At 42.1% G+C, this 24692-nt stretch overlaps 1 protein-coding gene across 1 annotated transcript in view; it reads right to left on the bottom strand.

The window, feature by feature from the left end:
• The window catches only part of LOC126391492 (sodium bicarbonate cotransporter 3-like), a 47139-nt gene extending 23526 nt beyond the window's left edge, over window positions 1–23613 (bottom strand). Inside the window, exons 1-7 of the mRNA XM_050046319.1 lie at window positions 23285–23613; window positions 13150–13231; window positions 10701–10841; window positions 10469–10607; window positions 9575–9735; window positions 8674–8862; window positions 2474–2586 (exon numbers count right to left, since the gene is read on the bottom strand). Of these exons, the coding sequence (XP_049902276.1) occupies window positions 2474–2586; window positions 8674–8862; window positions 9575–9735; window positions 10469–10607; window positions 10701–10841; window positions 13150–13231; window positions 23285–23341 (882 nt within the window). The 5' untranslated portion in view covers window positions 23342–23613. The remainder of the gene's footprint in view (window positions 1–2473; window positions 2587–8673; window positions 8863–9574; window positions 9736–10468; window positions 10608–10700; window positions 10842–13149; window positions 13232–23284) is intronic.
• Window positions 23614–24692: the final 1079 nt, after the last annotated feature.

Here is a 24692-nt window from a genome sequence, read left to right on the forward strand (position 1 = left end):
TTAATTTCCTGTCGATTAACTAATCAATTAAAAAACTACTGACTGCAGCTCTGGCTCAGTTTAGAAAGTACTGTAGGTCTGTCTGACTTTCACCAAACTTCAAGGCGTAATAACAGCCAACACATGGAGATTATTTTGTCGACAGGACTTTATCCTATTTATTGATTATTGATATCTGTCTGGAATACATGGGGCTCCATGCAGGAATGATTTACGAGACACAGAGATCCACAACGACACGTTGATGCAGCATTCAAATGACATCAGCCGACAGATCCAGCTGAACCGTCGTCACAAACACTGACACGTCACAGCTGATGGAGTCAAACAACAACACACGTGAACACAGAGCATCACCACGAGGAGCGACGACACAGGCCACTGATTGGTCGACAGGCGAGCAGACTTACAGCAGGCTTTCTGCCGGCCGGCAGCAAACAAATACAGTCGCAGTCCTGCTGAGAGACAAACGAGTCATCGTCCAGAGCACAAACACAGCTTCTGATTGGCTCCCAACAACCAATTAACAAAACTCTAACTAGTCTTGAAGTCACATGACTGATAGCAGTGTGTTTATTGGACGGTTTTGGTTTGAAATTCAAGTGTTTCTTACTAACAAATGTTGAAATAACATTAGTGTGATGTCACTGTTTAAATTAGGGATGCATGATATTAGATTCTTTACTGATATCTGACATAAATCCACTTTTTCCCACCTGATTTCAGTGATCATCATCAAGTCTCTTCTGTAGTGGAATTAACATCATATTATACATACATACTCTTATCATGATGGCCCACCAGCAGATGGAGACATGAAATACTGTTCAGAGTATGTAATATTCATTCACTGTGCAAAGTAAGAAAAAGCATGTTGGCTGATTCTGACAGTTCATTTTAAAGCCGATATTGTCTGATATCGATGACGTGCCCATATCATCATACACCCCTTCTCATGTTGTTTGGCTCAGTGCTGTTTGAACTCTCACTTTTTTTTATCTCTAAACTCTAGTACAGGTCCCAAAGATACCAAATCAGCAGATAAACAGAGATCTGTGTGGGTACATGAGACCCTAAAAAAGAGGCTGGATCATGGGGAGTACCACCAGTTGGTCCAGGAGCTTCTCCTCCATCATGGACGTTTACAGGCAGATTTTAGGATGACTCAGGGGCAGTTTGACAACCTGCTGTCTGTCGTCAGGCCGTATAGCTCTGGGTATCCAGCAACCACTACCACCAGTTTCTCCTCCATTGTTTACCAACTGTAAACTTGTTGTCGTGACCACCACAGAAGGCCCGCCTCTCAAATCATCTGATTGGACATTGGGGAAAAAAGGGGAGATAATGTGGGGCGCTTTTCTGCTCTGAGTTGAAGTTTTTCAATTTGAGGAGTTCAGAGCGCTCCGGCAAAAACGCAAACACAGCGAGCAAAAAGCTTCATTCTCATTAAAAACTTTTACAAAAAGCCGCCTCCAGTTGCTGAAACACTTCCTGTGTGATCGGGGCCTTAGCGAGGTTTGAGCCAGCACTATTTCAGCCATGTTTGCCATCGCACAAAACGTCGCCTCGTTTGTGCAGCCTAACAAAGTCATCATCATGTCATCAGATGATTTACAGTGGGTGGTTTCCCCCATTGATGATTTAACTATAACAACAAACAAAACAACTAAAATACAAACCAACTCTCTGCTTTCTGCAAAGTAGGTGAAAGCACCGTCTCTGTTTCAGTGAGACTGCAGCGGTGGAACAGACAGATACAAAGCCTCCAGCTAAAGCCTGTGTTTAAGGCCCGAACGATTCATTTCGTTAACAACTGATCTGCTGATTATTCTTTTGGTCTGTTAAATGTCAGCAGAGAGTAAAAATACGTCCATCACAGTTTTTCAGAGCCCAAGACGACCTCTTCAAGATGTCTCATTTGTCTGATCAACAGTCCGAACACAAAGAGATTCAGATTATTATGAAGTAACAGGAAAAACAGAAATTTTCACGTTTTATTTTTTACTCAAACGATTTAATCAAGTACCAACAGTTGTCCACTACTTCTCTGTTGACTGACTGATCAGTATATGGACCACTTGTTTCAGCCATGTGTCGGCCTGTTAGGGAACTTACATTCCTGTTATGTTGAGTTCACACCAAACACTATACGATTTTCTTGTCGGGTTACTACTGTAAGTCTGAACACTAGAATATTTTGTGTTGACTCAAAACGTTACATCACACAATGCATTCGCACCCGGTGTGAAAACAACAGTACAGGACCTTGTAACATCACCAGATAAGCTGTATCTCCACAGTTTATCTGGTGACAGAGGAGACAGAGAACTTATCGTCACTATAATAACTTGATAGATCCAGAGTGATCCAGAGTCTCATGTGGATCAGTTCCTCTGAGCAGCCTCCCTGACCTGTGATTAAACCCTAATGTAACAGCAGAAGAAGAAGAGCGGGAGGCGTGAGCAGTCTTTACCTTGCTGAAGTCCACAGTGCTGTTCTCCCGGCTGCCTCCGTTTCCTCCGATGATGCGACTGTCGATTTTGCTGTCGAGGTTTCCAGGAGCCGACTGAGGGGACGCCAGCAGACCTGCAGAGACGGGAAGACGTCGTCCATTTACACATGTGACAGGACAGAAACATGAGCTGATGGCGGACAAAACTCTGCTTAGCGTTTGGACTGAATCCTTCAGGTGTCTTCATGACTCATCCTCTGGGGCAGACGACCACCTGCTGCTGGTCTCAGGTAACCTGCCTCTTTGTTTTCTGACACGCTTCAATTCTTCATTGGTGCTGCAAAATTGTTTTGAACCCAACAGGAAACGTCAGTCTCCATGTCTGCCCGCCACACGGACGACAGGCCTTTAAATCTGATCAAACAGGCAGAAAACGACAGTGATCGTCAGCTGGCCACCCTGTGGGCCACATCTGGGACACAGAAGATTAATGGATTCAGAAAATGTGAAAAGTAACGCCAAAAACAACTGAGATGGAAATAACTTTATTAGGATTGATTTGCTGACTCCAAACTCATGTGTTTGACCTGTGGGTACTAAAGATGTTCTAAAATCCATCTGTCAGCTTATTATTCGTGAGCAAGTACTTGCACATGTGTCTTTAACCAATGACGTTTAAAAGCAGCAGCTGATTCTCGGCTAAAGTCCCCCGTTCTTTTTGCTGCATGTGTTTTTCCACAGCAGGGCAGGTAAGAGAAGTTTACCTGTTGGAGGTGAGCCGTTTGCAGAGGTGCAGGAAGAGCCTGCTGTCTGCAGCTCTTCATCAACATCTCACTGTGGCTGTTTCTGCTCTCACTCTTCCTCCCTGCTGTACTATTAGACTTGTCTTTATTGAAGAGAAGCTGCTGACAAAGTTCAGCTAATTCAGTGATAAACACATTTAACTTTAAAGACGCCTTTCTCTCTGGTCTCCTGCAGACAGAGGTGAGGAGAGTCTGACAACACACTTGGCTTGTTTGAGGGGGAGAAGGCGGGTTGCTGGGGGTTGGCGAGATTTCACTGCAACTTGAAACTGTTTGAGGGCGGCCAGGCTTTTGGACCAACATGAGAGAAGGTTCATCTCTGGTGCAGCTCGGCGCGTCTTAACTGATAATGGAAACACAAATCGGTGCAGCATGGCTTTGCTCTGCACACACTGCCTCCATCATTTTGTATTTTAATCTTCAATCTGTTTTTAGAGTGACTCAGTAACATCTGTACTCTGTCCTGGACCACAGATGAAAAACAGAAACATTTATTAATGTGTCCCCGTTAAACAAACTCAAACTGAGCTGCAGGTTTTTAATGATTCCTGTTTGTCAGACTGCTGAGCTGAAACAAATTTTCACTGCTGAGTCTGAAGCTGCTAATTTAAACCACATGACGGCCGAACGCTTTAACCTGAGACAGCACACGAGACTGAAGACACACACACACAGTTAGAGTGTGACATCACAGCCTCGTGTCCTGTTACAGTCCGTGAAATGTAACTCCATCTGACTTTAACCTTTGAATGTAGAACGCTCAGTCTGATCGATGGACATATTTCTATATTTTACCGAGAAATATTTTTAGAGCAACACGAGTCTGAGAAGATTAAAAATGAGGAGGAGCTCCAGTGGTCTGCTGCTGACAAAATCAAGTTCTGACTTAAAGATGTTTTTGATTTGTTTAAATCAATTCTGTGTTTACTCCTCTTTTAATACTGGTTATATCTGCCTCTAATTTTATGCTTCTCTATTTATCCGTACTTATTTCTGTCTTTGTGTTGCTGCTGCCTGATTTTCCCCTCTGGGCTCATCTCATTTTTGAGAATTGTGGCTGTTGTTCATTTCTATTAATCATTTCAGTCTCTATAAGTGACTCTTACTCTCTTCACAGTTTCCATTTCCTCTCCATTAATTTCCTCTCTTAGTTAATATTTTCTGACTCACACTGTCAGCATGTCGCTCTGCATCATTAGTCGTTGCGCTCGCTGACTGCCTCCTGTTGATCTGGACTTTAAAGTTTCACACCTGTCAGCTTCTTCAGCACATAAAGTAACTCAGTGACGAGGAGTCAGAGGTCTGATGATGATGATGATGGTGATGTGTCAGCATCCTCATGTCACCTTCACAGATCACTGAAGATGAGGAACAGATGGACTAACAGGAAGCTGTCTGACGAAACTCTCACTTTTATGTACCAGTGTGTTCACAGATACAAGTAAATACTCATCTCTGATTGGACAGTTCATTTCTCACATTGGTTTATTCCACCAGGTGTCTTTGGTTGTTTTAGTCTGAAGGAGCAGTGTGTTTGTGTGTGTGAACGAGGTGTAAAGGCGTCACAGTTTCCTTTGTTTTATTCTACTGTCTAATAATTTGTTTCTTCCTGTTTCAACAGAGGACGAAACACATCAGAGGAAGCTCGTCACTGTGGTGCTGCAGAGTTAATGGAGACATCATGAGTGTAGGAGACGTATCTTAGGGTGCTTTCACACCCGCCCTGTTTGGTTCAGTTCAATCAAACTCTAGTTCGTTTGCCCCCTCAGTGCAGTTCGTTTGGGCAGGTTGGTCATTTCCCAGAGCCTGAGGCAGCATCTTTAGATGGTCTGTTTCATCTGACCAACAATCCAAAGATCCCAAACTATTCAGTTTAATATTATATGTGACAGAGAAAAGGATCAAATTAAGAAACTTAAGAAGCATGAAACCAGAAAATGTTTGGCTTTTAAAAAAAAAAAAAAAGGCTAAAACTATTATAGAGTGATTAAAGCCAATCAATTTTCTGTTGATCAACTAATCACTGCAGCTCTAACTGAGAGCAACACTTGTTAGCAGGAACGTCCTGTTCTCACACACGCAAGCAAGCACGCGCACACGCACACACACACATTCACAGCTGCCCAGTACAACCAGTCTGATCTGCTGGTTCCAGAGCAGCTCCACAGGAGCAGTGGGAGGTTAAGGGCCTCACTCTTAGTGCTGCTCATCTTCACTCTCTGCTTCAGCCCACTACAGCTGCTCCATCAGCTCCACCCTGAAGAGCTGAGCAGTTTTATTCTGATTCTATTTCTGTGAATGAAAACATGTCACACTCCACAGCTCAGTGTCACATCTGAAGCCACACCATGCCGACAGATATTTGCCTGAGTGACTGAGAGGAAGCAGATGATCCTGTTTGTCCTCCGTCTTGGACACTTCCTCCTCTTCCTCTTCAGGGGGACAAACCACCACCTCGGGAGCAGAGCAGCGACGTGGGACTCCAGAGGCGACGTGGTCTGATGGGGGAGCGTCCCTGATGGCGGCGGGGAGGGAGGGGGTGGGGCTGGGTGGGCAGGGCTCAGACAGGAAGCGTCTGAATGGGAGGGACATACGAGGGGACGGAGGAGGGGTGGTGCTGTCAAAGGTGGAGCGATGGTGGGGGGAGAGATGAGAGGAGGACAGACCCTCCCCTGAAGAGGAGCAAGAGGAGAGGAAGAGAGGAAGGTGAAAGGACAGAAACATCAGGACGACTGCACGATGCTCATACTGGTTTTTAAAGACGCTGACGGACGATGATTCACTTTTCTATCAGTCTGGTGGATATAATCAATCTAAGTGTCAGTGTGTGTGTGTGTGTGTGTGTGTGTGAGCTGATCGGTGACGCAGTGAATGTAACGAGATATTAAACATGTGAGCATTTTTGATGATGGCCTCCGTCCAGTCCTTTGGTCTTATCACATTTAACCATAGTTGTCTTTGTTTTTGTTGACGGGCAGTGGCGGCTGGTTTTGAGCCATGACTCCTTCTATTCTGGCTCCCAATAACACAACAAGACAAACACATTTTAACACTCTTGTGTAGCCTACAGCCCTGTGGGGGAGAGGCAGCTGCACCTCCAGCTGATAACATGATGTCATTGTGACATCGTTGTTGTAGCATTATAAGAGAAACAATAGGGTGTGATAATGAGTTTGTTGCACTCTTTTGTCCCGGGGATGATCTCTTTTTGTCTCAAACACTTTTCCTATTGTCCCTGAGACGACAGGACGCTGTTAACTTTGAGCCCTGCTTTGTAGCCTGCGCAAAACGTATGTGACGCAACAGAAAAACATCGGCCACTGCCATCGCTGAATGTCATCTAATTTGCAGACAGGCCTATGGCAGTCAAAAAGCTGAATATCAGCCCACACCGATGTCCAGCCGATAAATCTATGCATCCCTTTTTAATATACAAGTTCTTTAAAAGTGTGTTTGGTATTGTGTCTCATGTTTTCTCAGCTGATGTTCCTCTTTCTGATCACACAAGAAAAAAAGTTATTCACTGATATTAATCACTGCATTTTTAAACTTCAGTGAAACTAGTGTTTCCTCAGACAAAACAAAGTTAGTTGAAACCACATCAAGTGCAGGCAGATGTTAGAGATAAAACACTGCTGATAGAGAATTAGAAATACCACACACACACACACACACACACACACACACCCCCCCACACACACACACACACCCCTTGCATCAGGAGGATTCCTGTGCGCGCTCTGCAGACTGACCTACAGGTTTCAACACGACTGAGCTTCAGTTTATATCAGCAGAATCAGGACATTCCTCACTCACTCACAAGCAGGATTTATGAGTCCGGATATTAAAACTCTGACTCGTCAAACGGTATTAGCTGGTTATTAGCTCACTGACTCAGCAAGTCTGTTCAGGTTAGTGCTGACCACCAGGAAAAAGACCAGCCTGCTGCTGCTGAAGGTAAATATTAATTAACTTTTCAGTTTCAGCTCATCACAGCTGCAGACGGGTGAGAATCAACACTGACAAACACTCAGTGACACTAATCAGCTGTGAGAAACGACAACATCTGGGTCAAAACTCAAATCACACACCAACACAACTTTTCTGTAACTTGACAGCGTTTCCATGCCGACATGATGCCATGCACCAATCAGAGACCCCGTCGTCTTGTCACTCCGTTACCTCAACCAATCAGGAAAGATGAGACAAAAAACATTGAAGGAGTTCTTGGAAACAAAAACAGCAGAACTCACAACAAAGAGATGAAGAGCCAAGAAACACTCAAAGAGAAATATTATCGAAAATGTGCCAAAATCACAGGAAATATTCATTTAAATATAAAAATATCGTGACCAGAGAATTAAATGGTTCCATCTGACATTTGTCAAAAACTTGTTATTCACATGAAACTATTATTAAGATAATTTTAAGAAAGAAAAAGTTCTACTAAAAAAAATATTCGCTGAGATCTTGGTCATGTGGTTTTTGGGGGTGACAATAAGAGACATGGCAGAGCAAGTCTTTTAAGAAAACCAATGATGTGCCCAATATGACAACATTTTGGATTTGAAGCCGACCGGTCGCCTCTGTCAAGTGCTGTTTCAAGCTGAACTTTAGTCGGATGCTGTTTTTCAATTTATATCTCTCACCAGCTTTGAAAGCGCCACAATGAACGAGGACCGGCTGATTCATTTAGCTGAAATGAGGAATTATCTGCACGATGCCTCATTATTTCACTACAAAGTGAAAGTTTAGAGTAATTCATGTATTTTGAAATCATGAATGAGAGTTATTATTCGTATCTCAAGTTACTTTAACATCTTTAGACATGACACCGAAAACTACAGTATGTAGGAGACAAATGTAGGCTTCATTGAACACTAAAGATTTTAGCGATGTGCTAACTTAGCTCTGCTCCAAAGTGGGTTTGTGACTGTTTATAACTTGAACATGTTGAAACTTATAACTTGTAGAAAGCTGAATTAAAAGTCAGTAAGTGGAACTTGAGTACGGACTGTTTTGTTAACTTTATTACATGTATGACTCGAAAAAACTGAAAGTGAAAACCATTCATTTAAAATCAAAAACCCCTTTTTTAAAAGTTGTTTTTACGGTCAGCTATCTTAAATCATAACTTCTACAAGTAATTAAACCATCTATTTTGCACATAATAAAGTTTGACGAAATTATATAGATCTGTCTAAAAAAAAACAAAAAAAGAAATCACAGTTTTCTGTCAACCCTCAGTGGAACCTGATAACTCCAAGGTCACCATGTGTCAAAACGTTCACACATTATCCTTTCCTGTGAATCAACACAATCCACATGGGGACTAAAGACTCAGACCATCCTGCAGGTCTGCAGATTTCATATTTAATGTTTACAAAAGTGAAGTGACAAGAGGAACCACGGTCTCACCGTTGCGTTCCAATAAATGGGAGTCAGAGTGTTTCTTGCCGATGTCAGCGAAGGATCGAACCAGCGGGATTCGGTTGCTCAGCTTCTTCTCATTCTGATGGTGGTGACGCCTCAACATGGCCTCCTTCACCTTCTCTCGAACGCCCTCCTCCAGCTGACCTGAAGCCAGCATGCTGTCAATCACCATGTCTGCACGTGAGGAGGAACAACAGGTGGTTAGCTGACATGGTAAATATATCATTACTCAAATTAACACTGTTCTGTTCTGTTCGCACATTTCACACCATTCAGATCATTTTGACAACCCCTGAGTGAAATTCATCTAAAAACAGATTCAGGTAAGACTTCAGTCCAAGTCCTGGTTTAGTGCTGAGTAAAACCTCCACAACAAGAACTTGTTTTTGTTTCACTCTGCATCTATGCATCCAAGTGGACCACCATGATTTGTGGAGTTCCCCAGGGCTCTATGCTCGGTCCTCCTTTATTTTGCATGCACAAATTAGACCACATTATGCAAAAGAATAAAATCAACTATCATTATTATGTAGATGTCTAAGTCTGTCTTACTCAGCCAATAACTCCTGCTCTGCTATGGTGGCATATTTTCAATAGTTTTTTTAAACACTAAAATACATGAACAGTGTTTTCAGATTTTTCTACTCTGAAGTTCCCCAGGGTTCAATTCTTGATCCTCTTTGGTTTAAAATCAAATTGTTCTCTTTGGCCAAATCATGCAAAGCAATAAAATCAACTACCATTATTATGTATGTCTAAGCCTATCTCACTCTCACAATAACTCCTGCTCTGCTATGGTGACATGCCATGAAGCAACTACAGAACAGACAGAATAGATAAACAGCTCTGGATTACACATCAGCACAGTGTTTGTTAGCGTGCTGACCTGCGATCTCTTCGATGGTGTTGGCCCTCATGTCGAGCAGCACGGTGCCGTTCAGGATGCAGGAACGCAGCTCAAACAGACTGTGAAGGGACAGCGTGGCCACGTACGGTTTACTCCAACGCTCACCTCCGTCTTCTACGTCCTCCTCAAACTTCAGCCACCTGAAAACACAACGAAGAGATTTAACGTCACATACTGGAGCACAGGTGCATTTAACAGCTTTGGTAGCACCCCTAAGACTGCACTAACGTAAAGTGTCACGTCAGGCCTGTTCTGCTGTACGAAAATATAATAATTCTTGCAACAAATGTGGCATTTCCTGTCATGTTTGCTGTTTCAGAGGCTTTCAGATCAGATTTACTCTGCAAGATCTGTTTAGTTTGGTTAGGATCATCCAACACAAGTTTCTCCTCCTCACTTCAGTTTGGCTCCTGATGTGAAACAATCCAGGCATGAAAAATAAAGACCAAACACATCTGTGCAAATCCAGTTTAGTCACACAGGCGTTATGATCACTTAGAAATATCAAAACAAATCCACTGTATTTATGAGGTGATTGTTCAGGAGCTGACAAAGACTCCTGCAGGAAGATGAAACAACTTCAACGCTCAGATGATAAATCCTGAATAAATAAAGGTTTATCCTGTTCAAAGAACAAGGGATTACCAGTGAAAGCATCGCCAGGTGTGTTATTCTGAATAAAGTATGTTATTATAAACACAGGGGAAGTCATGAGGATCATCTCAGATTAAATGCTCCAAATAAAAGATAATTGAGCGTTCTGCAAAACAAAGCGTTTTAAAATCCTAAAAGAAAAACAAAAGAGGAAAACACAGCGAGACAAACGCTGCAGCTTCATCCTGAATAATAAAATGTTGTTGAGTGTGTCCTCACCTGGCTGTTTCCTTCCACTCCTGGAAGTCTCCGTCTCTGAAGGCGATCTCGTCCAGCTCGGTGAACAGGTCGTGGGGGATGTGCTCCTCGTCCCCGTCCTCCGTCCCGAGGATGAACTGGACTCTCTGAGATGGCGTGTCTGCAGGAACACAACAACTAACTCTTTATCGGGTAGATAATAATCAATGTGTGCGTGCGTGTGATTAAATATTGTCACTGAGACTGGACGGACCGTTCGAGGGCGACTCTCGTCCATCGTCCCGATCTGAGCGGTCCCGTCGTTTCCGGTGATGTCGATGTCCTCGGTGACGGTGACGCCTCCGAGTCTCTCTGCCCAGAGGAACATGAACGCCGACATACACCGCTCTGTGACCTGTCGGAGGGAAACAGTCACTACACAGCCCAGTCTGAAACAGTCAGGTAACTTTCTGATCAGGTGATCATCGTTTTCTAACATAAAAAACTTCTGTCAACAAATTGTCACATAGATGTCAGAGCATCACTGAAACAAAAGTAAAAACACCTTCTAAATAATCCATGAAAATATATTTACATGTTGATATTCCAGCTTCTACTGATACAAATGATGAATACTACAAATTAAAAGAATATTAATCAACTTAGACAGACTACAGATTTTTGTCAGAGCATGATGATCTGCATCGACCTGAAGTTAATTTAAAGTTTGATTTTGATCATCCGGATGTTTTTTTGTTTTAACAGAAGCAGGTCTGTGTCAGATGGAGAAAATCAAATATTACAATGTTGTTTTGACCAAATACCTTGCTGTCTATATTGTGACAATATTTTAGGATTGACTACAGAATGGTGCTTTCACAAAATATAATGCAATGAGATGTTTGATAAATAATCATCAGTAATGTGCATATAGTGTGGTAAGTTTAGAAAATGACACCATTTTACTTTAAAGCAAAAAGAGAACACTTAGGATATTACCTTATCCAAAATCTGGGACGAAATCTCTTCTCATGTCACAATATCAATATGTTATTAATTTATTGCCCAGCCCGAGTGTCAATATATCCATAAAACTTCAATTAATAGCCCAGGCTATTGTTAAATCACTGAACTCAACAGGCCTGTATTTGGGACAGGCCTTTAATTCTGATCACACAAAACTGTTGCTCAGCAAAGATCAGGAAATACAATCAAACTGTTTATTAGGCTTCAGATAACATATCAATTATAAATCATCAATCAGAGAGGATTACCGCACCGGGCACACCGACACAACATCACTTTATCCCGTTAAAACAATCCTCACAACTTGGATTAATTTTAATGAAAAACCCTTTTGATTCCTCTGATCTGAGGACCCTTACAGACTGAAGGAACGTGAATAACTTTACAGGGTAATAAAATAATAGACACATAATCTGAGGTAGCCAACAACCCGGTTTTATACATCTGAATGGTAAGCAGACCAGGCCTCTAATTAGGCCTGTTTCCACCGCAGGAACTTTGGGGTATTTTTACGGGGCTGGGGCTGTTGGTGCGTGTCTCCACCGCAGGAACCACCCCCGAAGGACAGAGTTCCGGAACTTTTACAGGGGCTAAACAAGTCCCTGCCTCGGGGTAGGTACTCAGAACGGCCCCGAAAGACTCCTGGGTGGGGCTTGGGGATTACTTGGTGCTGATTGGATATACTTGAGGCGGGATGTGATGTCAACAGAAAATGACAAAATAGCCGGCATTTGCTGCGTCGCCCCGGTCAAAATGGTCGTGCCACGATTACATCACATCCAGAGCCCAGTAACTTTACAGGAACCTTCCTCCTACTCCGCCCTCTCAGTGGAGACACGGCAGTTGAGAGGGCCGAGCGAGAGGACGTTCCTGTAAAGTTCCTGCCCCCCAAATAGTACCAGGAACTTCTTCAGTGGAAACGGGCCTACTGAGACAGGCCTTTAATTGTCAAAATGTGGAGCCACAACAGGCTAGTAAAAGAGATTTGGCATTGAACTGGGACCAGGCTTTTAATTGAAGTTGATTAAAGTGATTTTTAACTGCGTTATTATTGCATGTTTAACTTTCTTGTGTTTTCTGTATTTGTTGTTTTTATCCTGTTTTATTTGCTTTGTCTTTTATTCGGTTCTGTAAAGCACTTTTTAACTGCGTTTTGAAAGGTGCTACAAAGAAAGTTTATTATCAGTAAATCAATGCGTCCTGTAGGTAAAAAGATCCAGTTTATTAATTCAGTGCCACTTAATGCAGCCTCTACACCTCCGAACCCTGCGTAACTATCTGCATTATCACTTGACAAAACTCAAAATGCACAGTGAGGCTGGCAGCAGAGGAGTCAGTAAAAACCCGCTCTACTCTGCCTACATAACATGTTGCTTTAGAGCCCAATGTATTTCATCCGTAAGACAATAAATAACTGCAGATTATTTTTTTTAAATTTCCATTTTGATACATTTTGGTTTTACACTGGGCCTTTCTGTTGAGTTCATATTAGAATGAAGTATAATGTTTGCTCCACTCGCTCCTGCTGGATCATCAGACTTTTTAATGTTCTCAAAATACCAGCAGCAGACTGACGTGTGTGTATAAATACATCATCTTTGCTACTTTAAGTTTGACTGTAAACAGACAGAAGCTACAGTCTGTGTGTGTGTGTGTGTGTGTGTGTGTGTGTGTGTGTGTGTACACGGAGGACTCACTCTCCAGTTCTTCCGTCTCAAATTTGGTGTAGCTGGTGGAGCTGGTCTTGCCCCGGTCCAACACCGCCTCCTCATCGTTCCCCTGCAGCACACACAAGAAAAAAAAAACATAATGGAGACGAACGTGTTAATAAGAGAAGGTGTTTTGATTTGACAAGAAGCAGCTCTCATCCTCAGACACGCTGAACTGACGGTGACCTGCTGTCGGTTTCATAATGTTCCACCGACCTGTAAACACGGACACAGACAGCGACTACGTGTGGGTTTGAACTATGGTGGTTTCAAACTAAAAACAAACAGCTTCACAGCGGGGTCTGGTCAAACGTTTCTATACACCGTGCAACACAAGAAATGAGTCCACTGTTAGAGATTTTGCAACCGTTACAATTACATACAGTTCCCCAAAACATTCATGAAATATTCATAAGGTTGTCGGTTCGACCCCCAGCTGCTCCTGTCCACAGGTCAAAGTGTCCTTCAGTGAGACACTGAACCCTGATCAGACCCTGGTGTGTCACCTCTGACAGGAGCATTTACTAAATGAATCTAACATCACAACTTTAACTCAATTAAACTGTTTGTTTTTCTCAACTGTGCAGCTGCTGCAAAGTCTGTCTGGCTCCGCCCACAGCCGTGACTCATTACACTGTCACTGCTGATGTCAACAGGAAGTGCTCCGACAGCTGGACATCAGGATCCGTCGGCAGCTGGATGGACCGAGAGACTGAGCTAATCAAATAAACATGATGAGAGTGTTTACTGCTCAGAAGTGAGCAGGACGACACGCAGACTGCAGGTCACACACACACACGCACACACACACATGCGCGTGCACACACACACACACACACACACACACACACACACACACACACACACACTAAGAGAGCTGCGGTGCTGGTGTGTGTGGCGTGTGTCAGACAGGAAGTGCAGCTCCATGCTGGTTGGTTATAACTCTGCTGTGACTCTGAGCTCACAGCCTGCTGTCTGTTTGTACAGCAGCACGCTGACAGATAGCTCAGACACAAACACACAAACACACACACACACATGCACACACACACACACACACACACACACACACACACACACACACACACACACACACAGGAAGGCTTAAAGACACAGTCCCACCTCTGAACCTCCACTGCACAGACACATCTGACATCACACATGTAAACCAGAGCTGCAGCAGTGTCAGACATCAACCAACATTTGCTTTTTTTCTTAAATGTGAGTTTGATGTTTTTTCATGTCGAACATGATGATAAACTGAACAGTTGGTGCGTCTCATATCATCTCGTTCACGCTCAGAGGGAACTCATTCAGCGGCTCCTCTGGCAGCAGCACAGCGTCATTATAGATCATTTTTCTTTAGTTTTTACTGAATATTTGAAGCAAACTGTAAAACTACATCATTTATTTTGATGTACCTATGTGTTCTTAAATGAATCATTAAATCTATTTTTACTAATTTGTCCCATCGTCAAGAATATAATAACAAGAATAACAAAAATACCCTGAAATATCGTGAGATTATTTTAGGGCCATGTCGTCCACCCCTACTGAGCAGTTTTGGACAAATAAAACAGACCATTTGGAAGTGATCTGAGCTCTCCAATCGACTCAGGAGAATTGTGAAATTCAGCTAAAATGAATTGGAAAAGCAGTTACCAAAAATGTGAACACATCACTTTGGGCTCTGGGAAATTCCACAGAAGGTCAGGTTTCACTATTTTCTCATATTTTACTGACAAAATGATCAAACTGAGAAAATAATGGGCAGATTAATGGAAAATGAAAATGACTGTTAGTTGCAGCCCTGATGTTAAACCTTCACCACAGCTGTATACACCAGTTTCATCCAGTGGACCACCACTGCACAGCTTAAACCACGACAACACAAGTTTAACAAAGTGGACTGTAAACAGATGGCTGTGACTCACAGCTGAATTCAGACCCAGGAGACCGTTCAGAGACAATCACAACTCAACATCCTGCATGCAGTCTGTTTCATCATGATGTCACCAACCTCTCTGTGCAGACTTCACCAGTGAAATTATAAAAGCATCTCAATAAACTGTATTTGCAATGACTTGTCTTTGAATTTGATGCTGCAACACACTCCAAGAAATGTTGGGACAGAGGCAACAAACAACTGAGGAAGTTGCTGAATGTTCGAAAAGCACCTGTTTGGAACATTTCACAGGTAAACAGGTCGACAGATTAAGGCGTCATTCCTGGGTACAAAGGGGCATGGTTGAAAGGCTCATATGTTCACAAGCAAGGACGTCACTTTGTGAAAAACTGTGTGAGCAAACAGTCCAAAAGTTTAAAAACATTTGTCAACGCACAGTTGGAAGGCACATAATGATTTCACCACCTACAATCCATAATAACGTCAAATGACTCAGAGAATCTGCAGAAATCTGCACGTAAGGGCCAAAGCTGGAAACAAACACTGAATGTCCATGACCTTTGACCCCTCAGGTAGCATTGTATCAAAAACTGACATGACTGTATAAAGGATATTACTACATGGGCTCAAGAACACTTTGGAAAACCACTGTCAGACTCTACCAGGCTCCGCCCACTTCTCTGAGCCCGAGCTCATCTGAGATGGACCAACACAAAGTGCTCTGACCAGTCCATCATGGACGTCCTGTTACCAGCTCAAAGTTCAAAGCCAGCATGTGTGATGGGATGGAGGTGCATCATGGGTAACTTCACGTCTGTGAAGGCTCCATGAATGCTGGAAGGTACACACAGGTTTTGGAGCAACATCCAGACGACGTCTTTCTCAGGGACGTCCCGTCTTATTCCAGCGAGACAATGAGACACTGTGACGTGTTCCAACAGCGTGGCTTCGTAGTGACAGAGTCCAGGTACCAGACTGACCTGCCTGCAGTCCACACCTGTCTCCCACTGAACATGTGTGGAACATGATGAAGCACAACATATGACAGCAACGTCGGATATCAAACAGGAAATACTCCAACAGTCAGGTTGTTTAAAGAAGAGGTGATGTCACACAGTGGTAAACATGCTCCTGTCCCAACTACTTTGGAAACATGTTGCAGAGATCAAATTCAGAATGAGTTTATATTTATAAAAAACAATGAAGTTAATCAGTTTGAAGATTAATATCTTGTCTTTGTGGTGCGTTCAACTGCATATAAGTTAAAAAAAAACAAAAAAGGATTTGTAAGACACTGAATTATGTTTTTATTTACATTTTACAGTGTCCCAACTTTTTGGGATTGGGGTTGTTGAGATTTTCACAGTACGATAACCATCTCAGAAAATAACCCATTCCACAGTATCACGGTATTAAAGAATTATTATTATAAGTCAAAATGAGCCTTAAGGGAATGAAAATAGAGCGGCTATTCTTTGTTGAACGAACATTTTATTACTATGGGGGAAACTTGAAACCATTTTTTAAAAATGGAAGTTTATGTAAAAAGTAAAATAAAGTTGAAATTCTCCATCCAGTTGCATTTTTAAAAAAAATCAGTGATAAGCAAATGGACACGATATGATAATCATCAATATCACAATATACCGCTGCAGCCCTAAAGATAGGGCTGCACGGTATGACGATATATGGGATAACATGGTTTAATATTGCAATAATATTACTCGCACTACATGAACAGATATTATAGTGTGCTCTATTCTGCCTTTCTGCTGCTCTCAGCATTACGAAAATACAACTAATTTCCACTAATAACTTGTGGAAACAAAAAGGAAATTAAATTAAATTAAATAAATTAAAACTTAATTTAAAATCTAAATGAAATTTCCAACATTCTTTTATTAAACTAATTGAACTGAACACAAAAGGCATCAATAAAACAAATAATGATAGTTATGCTCTCTTTCAATTTACTCAAAAATCCCTGGCCGCCATATCTCCGCCTTTTGCAATGTGTTTATCGCACAAGTTGACATCACAATGACATTTTCAAAAAAGGGTTTATTGTGCCGCCCTGGTTACGGCTCCCATTATATCTGTGATGAGCTAATATCTGCAGAAAGATCGACCCGCCCGGTTTAATCGGTCAGACTCTGGCTGAAGGCTTTTAAAGCCACTAAGTGGACCTTGACCTTATTTCATTACACATACTGATCCCAAGAATAAACTTCACCTCTCAGGCAGTGACAACAATCCTCTTCCAAATCCTGTTGTCGAGTTCTTGACTCCCTGTGCAAACTTTCCCACTTAAAGTGACTTTGTATTTGATACGCAGGCAGCTAATTAATGATGTCATTACAGCGGTGATGAAAGCGTGGTGTGTGTTGCATTCCTGCCCTTCAGAAGGTAATCAAACTGTCAAACAAAAGATGTGAGGAGGAAACAGCGTCCAGCTCGTCTCTGCCAGACGGCCTTTCCTCCATCCCGATGGGAAGCACCGCCTGGCGCTTTGTGCCGATGTAGTGAAAGTGTAGATGAGCCAATATCCGGGCCAAATAAACTGTGAGTGACGTGATCCGTGCGCTTCATCGAGGTTTGATAAGGATTTCACAGTCCCACTGGTGGTATCACAGAGCTTAGAGGATTCCTTCCATCCTGTCATCGCATCATTTGTTATTATATCAACCAAAAGCCGTGCCGACCATCCGACACCCCCCCCGGGAGTAACTGCAGCCACATGACCCCCCAGGTTTTCTATGAACTTGTTTGTCCTTCTCAGATTTAAATCCCATCAGGAGCAACGTCCCTGTAGTTTAAAGTGGATCTCTGAGTTTTTTCCTTCTGCTGCATTTTATCAGTTCACTGTGAAATCTGACTTTAGTGTGAAAATGGAGGACGGCAAAATGTTGCCTCTTTTTCCTGTGATTTCTCAGTGGATTTCTGGACGATTATTCTGGATGGACATCAGAGATACTGATATCTTCAGGAAGTGTAAGTCTCACTAAATGATCTCAATGTGTTTTATGTCTGAGTGTTCACATTTTACTGAGTTACACTGTGCCTGAGCACGGCTGCCCCTCGACTCTCACACCGCTGATATTATTGGATATTACTAATATTGTTTTGTACACTTGCGTCATCATCTATTTGACTTTTGCTTAAGTTGTTGCTGCAGTGTAGAAAAGCTCGCCAATCACATGATCTTAAGTCCATACGATGTAGTCGACCTTTACATATCGTCTACTGCTGTTTACACTTTGGAGATGATGTCAAGAACGACGCTCTCGCCTGCCTCTCAACGTAGTCACCCATAGCTGTGCAGTTCAGGGGATGAGCCAACCGGGTCTCACTCCCAGCTCGTCAAATACTGACCCTCAGTCAGCGGCCGTCAGCATCAGATACCAACGCACAAGGCACCCTGTAGCGGTGGTATGAGACGCACCAAGCAGCAGCATTATTTGAAGAGCAGGGAGGTGGATGGGTCAAACAAAGTCAGGACTCTCACCCAAGAGGCCGCTGGTCTTTTCCCATTTTGCCAAAAGTCAATCAAGTTATTTCACGTCATGTCACGTGACATATGTGACGTGCATTACATGACATTACATCAAATTTAGTTATTCTAACCCTTTAAAACCTGAGCAAATTGGCTTGGCTTCTTTCAAAAACACGGGAAGAACACAGTGAGCAATGTAAGAAAAAATTTAAAAATTAGCATGACATTGGCAAAAAGTGAAAATTAAAAACAAGAATTTTTTTTAAAAATAAAAAAAAACAAAAAAAACAAACAAGAAAATTACCTGGAAAAAAGAGCTTAGAATTTTTAATAATTCTGTAACATGATATTAAATATACAATAATGATAATTATAAATATAGTTTTTCCCTAGCCTAAACACATACTTTTTTTGCCTAAACCTAAGGAAGTAAACCAAAAAACAAAGGGCCGAATTCACAAAAGGATTGCGTGGCTTTTGCGGCCGCTAAACCGGTAAAAATGGAGCAAACAGATACCGTCTAATTCACAAAGCACGCGCAGAGGGTGAAATGCTCCACTAACTGCGCTGCCAAGCAGATTGCGTCTCGGTGCTCTGGTGTCATTTGCACGTATTTAAATGAGGTAATATCCATATATTTGGCGCAAAAATTGCTCTTTCTATGCAAATGAGCCTCACTGATAAACAACGTCTAATTCACTAACAGCTAATAGCCACACGCAGTTTGAGTGAAGTAAATGTCGTCTTTAGAAGGCTGGTGCAAACTGGGCGCTCCTCTGTGGAAGCCTCTCGCCCAGACTTTCCAGTGATCGTGGCAGCAGTGATCGTCTGTTAAAAAAAACCCCAAAAACGGTTCCATAATTCATATTAAATTCAAAAGGTAACGAAAAAACAGCTACAAGTGAGAGGGAATAGTGATAAAGTGGTCAAACTGGGTCAAATCCACAGCCTCAACCCATCCCACACTGTTAGACTGACTCACCAGCAGACATCAATACATGAGGGTATACAGTATTCAATACTTTGCCAAACAAAGTCTAATTAGCCTAACTAATACCAGCGCTAATAGCCACACGCTTGTGCAGCTTGTGAGGCATTATCTTCTTTTACATTCCGATGGCGTGCGTTTGAAAACTCCTATGGAACTCACAGACTGGGATATCAAATCCCAAATACAGTTTCTTTCTCCAGCCGTTGTATTTCTTGCCTGGANGCAAACTGCGGGTGCAAGTAAAGTGCAATTCAAGGTGCTATCAGCGGCCGCAGTTCATTCTTTGTGAATTCGGCCCAAAGTTTGTTACCAATGTTCCAAGTGTTTATTTGAAAACACACGACGCATGTTACGAGCAAAACTTGACACACTGTCCCTGAACAACCAAAACCAACATCAGAGGAGTTCCTTGGGTGTCACAGTCTGATGTTTAGGGCCACAGTGCAAGTGTTGGTATTTGACAAGTTGGACGTGAGCATGTGTTGGATCAGTAGGAGCTTCACACAGATTTCAGAGGAGACTGGAGGTGCTGCCATTGCAACACTACTCTCTGACTGCTACTCACATTTAACGACTTTCCACTTCTGTGTTTTGATACAGTTGGTTATTTCACACCTCATGCAAACTGTGCCTGAGTGCACATGAACTGTACTTGAGACACCTTTTCAAATCGATTTACGTGCGCAGGGACAATTCACAGCGTTTACACTAATCAGACAAACCGGACTTTGTGATCACGTGTATTTGGACCTGAGCTCCGGTTGCTGAGTAAAATCCTCCTAACTCACCTCCTGCTGTATCTCTGCCCTGCAGTTCACTCTGTTTTGCAGAAAACCAAGACAACAGAAACTGAAACTCCACCTGACCTCCAGTAAAACAGCTGCTGATGATATAACAAATACACATGTGGTTGTTAGGTGTGATTCTCTTCTGTTCACTATTTAAGAAAAAAAACAGAGCAATATGCACATACATGCAAACACTAACTGTACCAGGGCCACGTCTATGTATCTCTGCAGTTTCACCACAGTCCTCATTAGCTGTCCTGCTCATACCAGGTGACAGAATGTGAACAAACCTCAAGTAAAATGTGACCACAAATCAGATCTGTCAGTAATTTAAGTTTTCTGTAAGAGCAGCAGTCTGAGGCAGATCTCTGTGTGTGCACGTTAATTCACTGAATGAAGACGATAAGACAAAGACGACATTGACTGGAGAGGGGAAAGACTAAACTGGATGTCCCAACCACATCACGTCTTTTAAAGGACTCTAAAAATAAAGTCTGGGCCGGAGGAATCTGATGATCACTTTTCAGATTTGGAAACGTCTTAAGTGTGAAGGCAGATTCTGTACACGATGTGTCCTCGTCTGACCTTCGAGTCAAAGCTCTCTGGATCCTTGTGACGACGGCAGTCAGAGTATTTCTGAGCTCAGTTTACTTTTAGATTCCATCTTTAAGAAGTTTAAAATAAATGATGGACAGTGATTTCTGTCAGATATAATCACACAAATATCACGACTAAAAAGAGTTTTGAGTCAGAATCATTTGACCCTAACTTACCTCTTATTAATACATATGTGTATGATGCTGCCTACCAGCACCTGACTACCTGTGGCTGTGCAAGGAGATTTCATTGATTCCATATGTGTATGATGTTTTGCTCTCTGTATGCCGTTATATTATCTTCCTTACTGACTTGTTGCTTTGAGATTTGTGTATATCGGATCATCTCTAACGTCTAATAAAAGAACCCTGTTTATTATTATTATTATTATTATTATAATAAAGGCCCAGACAAGTCAAACCGATTTCAAAGAACAAGCATCAATGAAAACTGACTGCTGCGTCGCCTCATGTCCTCACGCTGCCAATGTCTTGTTCAAAAAGTTGTGCTTGAACACATCGCAAAGACTGCAGCCGACAGCCAACCAGCACGTACGTTCTAGGCCTGTGTGAAAGGAAATAACTCTCCAAACCAGTAGACAGCATCGTCTGAACTTGTCATTCAAAAAGGGAAACCAGAAGACCGTCTAGATGCTAGTTAGCTTGTTAGCACATTAGAACGACAAAGACCAGAGCATATTTACTGTGGGTCAGTGAATAATAACACAATCCATGCCGAGATTATCGTGCATCCGTAGTTTCTGCTCAAAAGGTCAATGGCTTAAGAAAAATAATCTGACCTTATGTTACAAGTTTGTTTTGGTCTCACTCCCTCTTGACTGTTTGTTTACTTTCTTCACTTCAGTTTGTCTTCGCCGTCAACATGCTGAATCACCCCAAAAAAAGGCCACGGGGGCCAACAGGTGCCCACAGTGCGGGACACACCGCAAAGACAACAGCGACAGACACTCAGCGACAGCTCAACACTGACCAATGGTCGACTGTCGACTGGGTGTTTCAGGTAGGGATGTACGATAATATGGGTACATCAACGGTATCGGCCGATATTGGCTTTAAAATGAATATTTATACATGGTAATTATCACGAAACCCCAACAATGGTATTTGGGACAGTCCTAGTATTAGTACTACACTGTATCACAATAAGAACAAAGCTAATAAGGTATTCATTCTACACTAGTTAGCTAGCCACCACTGCTCATTCAGCGATTACTGAAGGGATGCGCGATAATATCAGCATATCATCAGTATCGGCCAATATCAGCTTTAAAATGAACTATCAGGATCGGCCAACATGCTTCTTCTTTTTTCGCACAATAAATGAATATTACAGACACTGAACAGTATTTCATGTCTCCATCTGCTGGTGGGTATGTTTGTATAATATGATGTTAATTCCACGTGGGAAAAAAAGTGGATATATTAATATAGGTTTTGGTTATCAGCCAAATGACTTGTTATATATCTACAAATTGGAAATCCGCAAAAAATCCAATATCGTGCATCCCTAGTTTCAGGGCCTTTAAGAAATTTAAGAAAATATTTAAGATGATTTTAACACTTGAAAAGTCTGTTACACCCTGTTTGAAAACTCTTTACACATTAAGTTTACTTAGTGCTTTTTTTAAACTTATTATGGCTGTTTCTCCCCAGTTTGATGTCACTATAGTATTTTCTGGCTACTCTGTAGATGTGACATCTACTGCCTGTTAGTTGTAGTGTTGCCGTCTCTGAATTGAGGTTCTTACGTTGATCGCAGGTTGTGCAGACTGTACAGCTCTAACAAATTTGTGTAGAGCTGACATGGTTGGTTCATAAAGCAAATAGTCAACTGAGGATAAATCTCAAATGTAAATATTTGGCGGTTTTCTTGATCTTCTAAACTGAATACCTCTGGAGTTTGGACTGTCATCTTGAGCTTTTTTTGGACAGACCAAATGATTAATCCATCGATAAATCTAAAACTAACTGGCAGATTTGTGATTCTGTGCTGTAACGGAACATTTTTGCATTGTTCAGCTTTTACTGTGTACTCAGAGGCTGGATGTTTGTACATGAGCGTCTGTCCTGTGTACTTTGTCTCTGCACATGACGGATCAGCTCTGATCTCTCTTTTCCTGTTTAACGGCCTCATTTCCTCAAACGTTTCATGAGCCTGAATGAAGTACGACACATCAGTCATGCTCTGTGTGCAGTTATTGGCACTAAACAATCAGTGACTTGTCTCTAATTATATCTGTGAGTAAAGTGAAGCCATGTGAGGCTCCCGCCACAAACTTTACTGACAACCTGAGACAGAAAGAGTGTTTTTTGACAGCAGATACATACCACTGACATCGCCCTGGCCACCCTCTGACTGGCAATATCTCCCCAAAAGTCTCCCATAGCTGCTCGGTCCAAAACACAACCACCTGGGTCAAATTAACTCAAATTCCAAAAAACTCTCAAAGTCCAAAACAACAGAAAATGCTCTGGCAGTGAACTCGCCACAGTTTTAAAAGCTGGGTAGAAGATAAATCCAGCACAAACTGACTGTCAACAGCTGTGAGCGGCTCTGCGAGTTGTCCAGGTTCAGTATGTAAATACAGACGCTATGCTGCAGGCAGAGCCTCGGCTACGACTCGTGTATTTATAGCCGAGTGTGTTGCTTCACTGAGCGCTTGTCAGAGCCAACAGCAGCCTGGAAGTCTGCACACGCAGCAGCAGACAAGAAAAAAAAAACAGGAGGCGGGGCATCTGATCAACAAGTCATCCACATTTCTGAGCAGGAAAAACACCAACAGAGACAAAACTGACAAACTCAACTGAACTGAAACGACCCTGAAGTACTTTAACTAACAAACTCTGATGCTTCTGATGAGTCTGCACATTCACACAAAGTTCTGCACCTAGAAACTGACACACAGTGTACTGTATCCATCTGTGTTATATTTAAAAAGTGAGACCCAAGTCAATCAATCAATCAATCAATTTTATTTATAAAGCCCAATATCACAAATCACAATTTGCCTCACAGGGCTTTACAGCATACGACATCCCTCTGTCCTTATGACCTTCACAGCGGATAAGGAAAAACTCCCCAAAAAAAACCCTTTAACGGGGAAAAGAAACGGTAGAAACCTCAGGACCAACAAGTCCCATGGCAAAACCCAAGTCAAGAAAATAAGTCTGAAGTCACGTCCCAAGTCAACAAGTCTCAAGACAAAACCGAATCCTAATGCTGCGTTAAAAGATGCACTGATTGGAAATTTTGTTCACCAGTGCAGATTTGGCTGAGCTATATGTCCGACCTGCTGATTCTGATTTTGTCAGATTTCGATTTTCTCTCCGTCTAAGAACTACAGTATAATTGACAACATTCACAACCAGATCAGGAACTTTTCTTTAAATATTTGGAGCTTTTCTTTAAAAATGCAAATATGATATCAAAGATGAGTGTCTCGCCGAACCAGAGGGTTTTTTCCCCAAATGTTTTTATTAACTTTTCTGCAAACATGATAAAGTTAATACAGCAATACAGAGCCTAATAAAATGTCTGTGACAGTAAAAAAAAGCAGAAGAACAAGGAAGAACCCACCACAGGCTAGTAGAGGTATCCAGGTCTTGTGAAAAGAATTTAAAGAAGCCTTCAGTGAGAATTTGTTGACTTTGTTGAATGCATTGTTGTCCTGTATCCATCGGTCGTGCATTGGGACAGAAGTATGTTTCCATTAAAGAAGAATGGAGCGTCTGGCTT

Source organism: Epinephelus moara, chromosome 6 (assembly GCF_006386435.1).
Source record: "Epinephelus moara isolate mb chromosome 6, YSFRI_EMoa_1.0, whole genome shotgun sequence".
Classification (NCBI taxonomy): Eukaryota; Metazoa; Chordata; class Actinopteri; order Perciformes; family Serranidae; genus Epinephelus; species Epinephelus moara.